The sequence below is a fragment of the Lepisosteus oculatus genome, chromosome 3, assembly GCF_040954835.1.
Source record: "Lepisosteus oculatus isolate fLepOcu1 chromosome 3, fLepOcu1.hap2, whole genome shotgun sequence".
Classification (NCBI taxonomy): domain Eukaryota; kingdom Metazoa; phylum Chordata; class Actinopteri; order Semionotiformes; family Lepisosteidae; genus Lepisosteus; species Lepisosteus oculatus.
In genome coordinates this window covers 10274656-10282917 of record NC_090698.1, presented here as the reverse complement: position 1 = coordinate 10282917, position 8262 = coordinate 10274656, and the positions used below count along the sequence as shown (strand labels likewise).

Genomic DNA, 8262 nt, shown 5'->3' with positions numbered 1-8262 from the left:
GCCTCTCCTGCTGTTCAAGGTGGCGCGACCGCCGGCCCAGCCGCGCCCTCTGCTGCCCGCTGGAGGGACTGCAGGACTGGCGGGGTGGGGCGGGCTAGGTGTTTAACGCAAGCGGGCTCACAGTGACCATCTCCGTAGACAGCGGCGTTCCCTTTTCTTACGAGCAGGGGCTCCTGAAATGAAGGCTGTGTATGAAGTAAATATATAGACTATTATATACTGGACATAAACTCTCTGGTTCTGTATCTACTATGGAGGACATAAACTATATGGATCTGTACCCACTATACTACACTGGACATAAACTATCTGGACATGTACCTACTATATTATATTGGACATAAACTATCTGTACCTGCTATACTATACTGGACATGAACTATCTACTGCACTATACAGGACATAAACTCTCTGTACCTGTACCTACTATACTATACTGGACATGAACTATCTACTATACTATACTGGACATAAACTCTCTGTACCTGTACCTACTGTACTGGACATAAATCTGTCCTCTTCTCTGGATGCAACTTTCAGTAAAATCCTAATGTACTGTATCAAGCACATAGGATTGGAAGGAAGGAGAAAGACAAGCTTAATTGAGTATCGTATAGTTTCCATTTTAATAGGCTGTGCACAGAATATTTTACAATACCAAAAAAAGCTAATTATTTTCTTTATACAGAAATCCATTGACATTTCGGCAACAAAACGCATCAGCGTTTCATTCAGTATATTCTTACTGCTATGATCATCATTAATGTGTTAATAATCTTAATATTATTCATTCTGGTAGCTTTACAATCAACCCTATCAATATTATTGGATTTACAATTCACCCTATCCCTCGTCGGAATAATCCCACTGCCATGCATATTCCCCATATTTCCCAGCTCGGATAGAATTCCAAAAGGGAGCGCGGACATGACATGGCCACGCTGTGATGACCACCTGACAAGCAGCTTCCCAAGAATCTCCGTATGCCTGGACCGCCGCCTCTGCCCCGAGCTTACCGTGATCTCGCAGGTGTGTGTTGGGAAAGTGTGGCTGGATTCGCATCAGTGATCCCGCACGGATAAATGATTGATGTTATGGGATAACATGGGCAGTTGTGGACATTATGATCAACTTAAAGTAGCCAGATAACCTAACAGGATGGCCTATGAATGCAGGTGCAACATGCAAACACCCTACAGATGTGTATCTAAGGCCATTGTTGAACCAGGTACCCTTGAACTGTAAGGTTAACTGTAACAGTTAACTGTCGTGCCACTGAATTCCTATTATCATGGAGTAAAACTACATCTCCGAAATTGAGCATCTAAATCCAGACTGTTTGCCAGTGATAATCCAGTGTTTTACATTGGGTCTGTCTGATCTGTATACAATGATAATACAGTGTCTTGCACCTGCGTTGCTTGTATACAGTGATATTCCAGAGTTCTACTCTGGCTCTGCCTGTATACAGTAATAATCCAGTGTTTTACAGTGTGTCTGACTGTATACAGTGATATTCCGGAGCTCTACTCTGGCTCTGCCTGTATACAGTGATAATCCAGTGTTTTACAGTGTGTCTGACTGTATACGGTGATAATCCAAAATTTTACAGTGGCATTGCTTGTATACAGTTTGAATCCAGAGTTTTACTCTGGCTCTGCCCATACACAGTTATAATCCAATGTTTTACAGTGAGTCTGCCTGTATACAGTGATAATCCAGTGTTTTACACCTGTGTTGTTTGTATACAGTTATAATCCAGTGTTTTACACTGGCCCTGCCTGTATGCAGTGGTTATCTAGAATTTTACATTGTTGTAATTTACAGTGCTTTAGAATTTAATATCTGGCAGTGCAGGATAATTTAGGACAACTTCAGACAAACACTTGGATTACAGCCTTTTCTTTGACTCATTATACACAACGGTCTTCTTGCTGTATGTACAAAACTCTAAATACAGTGTGCCAAATTGAGCTGCAAACCTCAAGACTTTAGTCTTTAGACTTTAGAGTTTAAATACCAAATGTGAAACATTCAATCGTTTAGTTTCAAAACCAGCTCTGGCCCACACTCCTGTGTGATTGCATTTCTTTCAATCACACTGAGGACTGTTCACACATGTGGTCCATTCTGGGCAATTGATTTGTCTGTGTGACACTGGCAGGTTACTGCATTGATCATCATGACAGCACAGCACAGAAGCCTGCCAGTTTCCTATTAGGCTATCTCTTTCAGAGACAGCCACGCCGAGGAGCTCAGCTGTAGCGCCGATCAGCAGAATGGGCTGTGAACTAGTGAGTCAGCTGTTGTGAAAGCAGTGTTGTTGTAGAGTCGTTTGTGATCGTTATACTGTCGTTGCACTAGTGCCTGACTGATATTTTGAACTCTGCAGTACAAGAAAAGTGGAAGGAGACGAGCAAGTGGTGGAGGCTCTATTCTCCCTGCAGAGCAAGAGGCTGTGGTGCCTTGTCTTGTATTCGGCGCAGCATTCTGTGGAATCGGACCAATGGATGGATTGAGAAGGCCCTCCTATAAAGATCACTTTGGTTCCTTTTCATAGGAAAAAACGAAGAATAAGTGAAGGCCTTGAGATGTGATTGTGCAGGAAGAACAGATGTGTTTCTTCTCCAGTCATCGAATGAGTGTTTAACTCGAGAGGCCAACAGCAGATTCCTACACAGGCCCTAGAAATGTGAGAACCTTCTGGGCAGAATGTAATCGGTCTGCGCTGCACGAGATGTGCTGGGACAGCAGCAGTGCAGCATCCGAGACTGGTGTCGGAGCTTGAGCAATTCAACCCAGGCCGCTTGTCCATCCAGATGCAGAAATGACATGTGTGGTCAGGAGCAACAAACTTCGGTTGTGCACTGGTGATGCAACTATGGTTTGCTGCGCACCGACAGTGTATGAGCATGTTCCTGCCTCCTTATTCTCCTTTTCCAAAGCCAACAGAAATTCTCTCCAGCCTGGAGGTGGACAGTCTATGAGCAGCATGCCCTTGTTCAAGCCCTGGGCGAAGCATGTGATGAGGTGGAGGGGTGGAGAAGGATTTTTTTCCCATGCTGCCTTGCACAGGAAGGCATACAATGTGGTGTTGATGAGACTGAGAGGCCATGTGCAGAAGAAAGGGCAGATCAAAAATGAGTGACATCATGCTTTCTCATGTGGTTGTATGGATTCATTAGCCAACAGCAATTCCTGTCTTCAAAGAGGTGCTTGGAGTGATCTGAGTGACAACATGACTTATGTACACTGCATATTGGAACATCTGATCTTTATCTGACAAGCCGTCTTCATTTCTAAAATTCTGCTTTGGTTGAATCATTCAAATGTAAGCTGCACGGTGCCTACTGTTTTGATACAATTGTTTATGTTTTTACCTGGTAAATTAAGTTGACTGAATTAAGCACTCCCAGTTTGCTCTGCTTATAGACTTTTCTTGCTGGGTTGAGTAGTTTAGCTCCTTGTATCAAGAGTTTCACATAAGACTGTGTACAATGAGTCAAAGGCTTTGGGATAAGCCAGTGTTTCATAATGCAAATCCTTTGTGTCTAAAATGTAGCTACTTAATTTCAGGTTGACCTTCTCTTGAGGAAAAAGCACAAAAAAGTAATGGCGGCAACTAATCTGAGAATAAATCAAACAGGAACTGCTGAAAGTGCTTCATAATTACACATAGAACCCTACCCTGGTTTACACCCAACATCGACCACAATGCACTTGGAAAATCACCTCCTGTACTAGGAACATGAATCAAAGTAGCAGCAAAGATGTCAAAATAAATTCAGTAAAAATACAATTACTAATCACTCTTAAAGGAATAGAAAAAAGTACAATCAGAATTTAAAGGGATTCTGCATGGTGTTACTGCCAGTCTTCTGCCAGACTGGTTTCCCCACACTGGAAATAACTAGAAACAAAAAGGCATCCTTTCCTTCTCCATGGGCCCAGAGGGAGAGTCTGGGACAGGGAGTGAAGATGGCGAGTCGGTGGGAGGGACACGGGCGTGGGTGAGTGTGTGGAAGAGCTGTCCAGCCAGCAGCCACCTTCCTCCAGGTGCTCCAGCCCCTCTCCCAGTGGGACACCTGCTCTTGGCCCGACCACAACCACAGCCGCCAGGCCCCCTTGCAGCCAAGGGCTGGGGCAGCATGGGATTGACACCCCTCAGCCTCCAGCCCTGATCTCCACCAGGGGGCACGTGTCACCCTCCTGCACCCGACACAGCTTCTGCAGACAAGGTCTGGTGTTCGACTACACCAGGGCAGGCGTTTACACCAGTGTTTACACCCCCCAGCTGGAGACAGCTGGAACATCTCGAGGTTGAGGGAGAGAGGCAAGGGGTCAGACAGAGATAAGAACAGTCCTGAACAAGAGGGGTACCGTTCAGCTCATCCAGCCCAGTAGGTTCTTAGAGGCAGAGTGATGGGGGAGGGAGATGGATAAAGGAAGAGAGGAGGTGCTCCAGCGTGGCGCTGGATAATGACATCGTCATTCATTGACAATCATGTGCAAGCAGAATCTGTATAAATGCAAGTGTCTCAAAAAATTATAAGTATATATAATTCTGACGGACACATAAAGGCAAGGAAACCTCCAGAATTCCTGATGAATGAATCCATCTGAGAGGCTTTTGACCCTGTTCCCTCTTCAGCTATCTGTCGTTTCGTAAACGCACGTCGGCAACGTTCTGCCTGGGCAGATGTGCGTGATTGGGCAGCGGGTCGGGCAGCAGGTCAGCCAGCTGCTTGCCTGTGTGTCTGGGGGAAGGGGCTGTGGTTATGTGTGCGCAGTTCCCAGATCTGACACAGGGCCGACCCACAGACAGGACATTCAAAGTCATTTTTCCTCCTGCAGTCTGGAGGGACGGGGTCCTGAGCCTGGCTGAGGAAAGGGAGGCGCTGGTGTTAGGCCCAGTAGGCCACTCGGTGTGTGTGGAGTTTCGGGATGTGTCATGGAGACATCGAGCCCTAGTTTTCATATTCGTTTTTTGTAAACACATTCTGGCGCCCCCATAGTACAGCTGGTTCTGGCTGCCAAGTAAAGTAACCTGCTCAAGGGGGTACCCCCCCATCTCTCCACCACCGGGGATATGAACCCACAGTCCTTCAGTCAGGAGCCCTGGGGTCCCGTAACAGGCTGCATCCAGGCGTACTGGAGGGGAGACACAGAAAGAACACACTCATCTGCGCTGCCGTGTCCCCCGGTCTGGGGAAGAGTGGACAAGCCTGGACTCAGATGGCTGCAGGCCCAAGTCCTGGGTGGGACACAGCAGTCGACAACACTCAGTCTGCTCCAGTAAAGTGCCCAGCTTTGTAAATGGATGTCAACAATAATAATAATAATAATAATGATAATAATAATAATCTGCTTACTTCCAGGTAATCAAATCTCTGCTGCAGCACCAAATGTGGACACTAGACTGGATTTTGGATTTGAGGCACCTAATGTGCTTTTAAAAGCCTTGTGAGGACAGAGTCAAAGAAAATGGTGCAGAATAGAAGCAGATCCCAACACGGCACTCCCCCACATCCTAATCCCACCCCCCATGCCCCCCAACCCTGATTCCAATACTGTACTGGACAATGACTGAAACACTTCTATATCTTTTAACTCGTTCGTTTGATGGCTGAAGAAACTCAACATTTGGCACACAGCACTCTGACAACTTAGCATACCCCTTCATTCCACTCATGCGCCCACAGACCCCTTGCAGAAAGCAGTCAGCCCCTTCTCCCCAGCTTTCTCTCATGGCGCAACCTCAGCATAGGCTGTAGGGGGCGCTGTGGCAGCATGGGGGGGGGGGAGAAAAGCCCTTGTGTTGAACAAGAGGCGGCACATGGAACATGGAGACTGACAGAGTGACAGAGTGTCAGGACGCACGGGATCCAGAGAAAAACAAATATTCCCAGTGTTGCACTGCTTCCTGATTGCTTTTGTACATTTCCAAAGTTCTCTTCTAATTCTCCTCTCACACCTCTCTCGTAGCTCCCTCTGTTCTCCCACTCGTTCTCTCAGCTAATGTCTTCCTTCCTGCTTGCATGCCCTTCTCCCTCTGTCCCTCCCTCTCTCATACAGCAGTGTCCTACAGCATAGCCTGTGATCTCTGGCAGGCCAGCCCTCTCCTCCACCCCTATCCCTCTGTCCCTCCCTCTCTCATACAGCAGTGTCCTACAGCATAGCCTGTGATCTCTGGCAGGCCAGCCCTCTCCTCCACCCCCATCCCTCTGTCCCTCCCTCTCTCATACAGCAGTGTCCCACAGCATAGCCTGTGATCTCTGGCAGGCCAGCCCTCTCCTCCACCCCTATCCCTCTGTCCCTCCCTCTCTCATACAGCAGTGTCCCACAGCATAGCCTGTGATCTCTGGCAGGCCAGCCCTCTCCTCCACCCCCATCCCTCTGTCCCTCCCTCTCTCATACAGCAGTGTCCTACAGCATAGCCTGTGATCTCTGGCAGGCCAGCCCTCTCCTCCACCTTTTTCCTTCTATCCCTCTCTCTCTCAGATAGCAGTGTCCCACAACACAGCCTGTTGTCTCTGGCAGGGTGGGGTGCCAGTCTTTCGGGGCTCCGGGGTCTTTCGCCAGCTGGGCAGGATGGGCATGCTGTCCTGTTTGCACAGGCTCCTCTCCGGACGCCTATGGGCCTTGATTTCCTTGCACAGGCAGCGCTTCCTCTCGATCACCTCGAGCAGCTTCCCGTCGCGGGGCGGCTGGGTGGGAGGGGTGCCCCCCGTGGCTGGAGGCTGGCACTGCGGGAGGTGGAGGGGATGGTTCTGATACTGGAAGTGGGGGTGGGTGTGTAGATGCTGTGGCGCTTGGGTCTGCTGTGGTGGTGGTGGTTGCTGTTGTGGAGTGGTAGCGCCCCCACTGGATGGAGTCTGGCACTGCGAGGATTGAGACAAGGGCTGGAGCTAGAGAGACAGAGAAAGGGGTAGATTAAGAAAGAAAACAAGAAAAGCAGTTTTTCTTGTTAATATAGTATACAGAACATATTGTAAATATCATGTACATGTTCATAATGCCCTAACATATTGTTAATTAAGATTACTATAAAGAATTATTGCCTGAACGCCTTATAACACAAACAACAGCAGATAACAGTGGAAACTGCATGGACGTGTATTTAAAACTGAGAACAAGATGCGGTTCTTCACACAAAGGATGTATGGTGGGAGAGTGGCACAAGCCAGTCAGCCATGTTATTGAAGTTGATACCCTGGCTTCTTTTAAGAAACATCTGGATGAGCTCCTCCAATCAGGACAAGAGGCAGCTCTTTACACAAACGGTGGCAGGAGAGTGGAACACGGGGGACAGATGGCCTCCTCTCCTCTGTAAGCTCTCATGTTCTGTCAGTTCACTTGTGACTTTGTGGTTGTTGACACTGTCAACAGTCAGGCAGAGAGGGGGGAGGGAGTGAGAGAGACTGACACTCCCAAGGGTGAGACAAGGGCAGGAGACAAAGGAAAGAGAAGGAGAGCAGGGCTCAAACATTTTACAAACACTCAGTACCCAAGGAAGTTCTTTTCCTTGCCATTTTAAATAATCACAAATGCACAGCTTGGGCTCAATGTACAGTATATAATCTCTGGAGTTGGGTAACCATGTTTCCCCAAGCTGAAAACAAAACACTTGGGTTGGGGTGATGCTCTGGGAGTTATTCACAGACTTTTCACTTTCTGAAAACCAGGGGAACAGCCATGAAGCCACCCTAAGGTGATACCTGGGTGATATGGACATGCTGCGTGTGTGGTGCAATGGGCCTGCCTGTAATACCACAACAAGACCACCAGAGGGCACCAGGGCTCTACCACAGCATAGTGCCGCTGCAGCAGCGCACAGGAAGGTCATAGACACAGACAGCCTGCAGTTTTGCCATTAGAGAGGCTGACACCTGGCCAAGAGTCACGCTAGTCATGGAGGAGCTCTGGACTGCAGAGTTCATTCTGATGAGCAAACCTTATATGCCAGATACCAGTACCGGAAGCCGAAGTTCTGATATATGCTGGTTCTTATCTGTGCTGTGTTGTTCTGATGTGATTTATGCTGTGCTGTTCTGATCGGTTCTGTGCTGGTCTGCACTCTCTTGTTTAGTTCTGATCTATGTTGTGCTGTTCTGTACTTTGTTGATCTGGTCTGATCGGTGCAGTGCTGGTCTTTACTCTGTTGTTCTGGTCTGATCTGCACTGTACTGCTCTGTACTCTGTTTTTCTGGTCTGATCCATGCTGTGCTGGTCTGTACTCTCTCGTTTTGGTCCCTGCAGTGC

At 47.9% G+C, this 8262-nt stretch overlaps 1 protein-coding gene across 3 annotated transcripts in view; it reads right to left on the bottom strand.

The window, feature by feature from the left end:
- Nucleotides 1-602: 602 nt before the first annotated feature.
- Nucleotides 603-8262, bottom strand: part of LOC102690583 (neuronal tyrosine-phosphorylated phosphoinositide-3-kinase adapter 1) — a 34649-nt gene continuing 26989 nt past the window's right edge. For all 3 annotated transcript variants that reach the window (XM_069186741.1, XM_069186740.1, XM_069186742.1), the window contains one exon: nucleotides 603-6908. In XM_069186741.1, the coding sequence (XP_069042842.1) occupies nucleotides 6498-6908 (411 nt within the window). In that variant the 3' untranslated portion in view covers nucleotides 603-6497. The remainder of the gene's footprint in view (nucleotides 6909-8262) is intronic.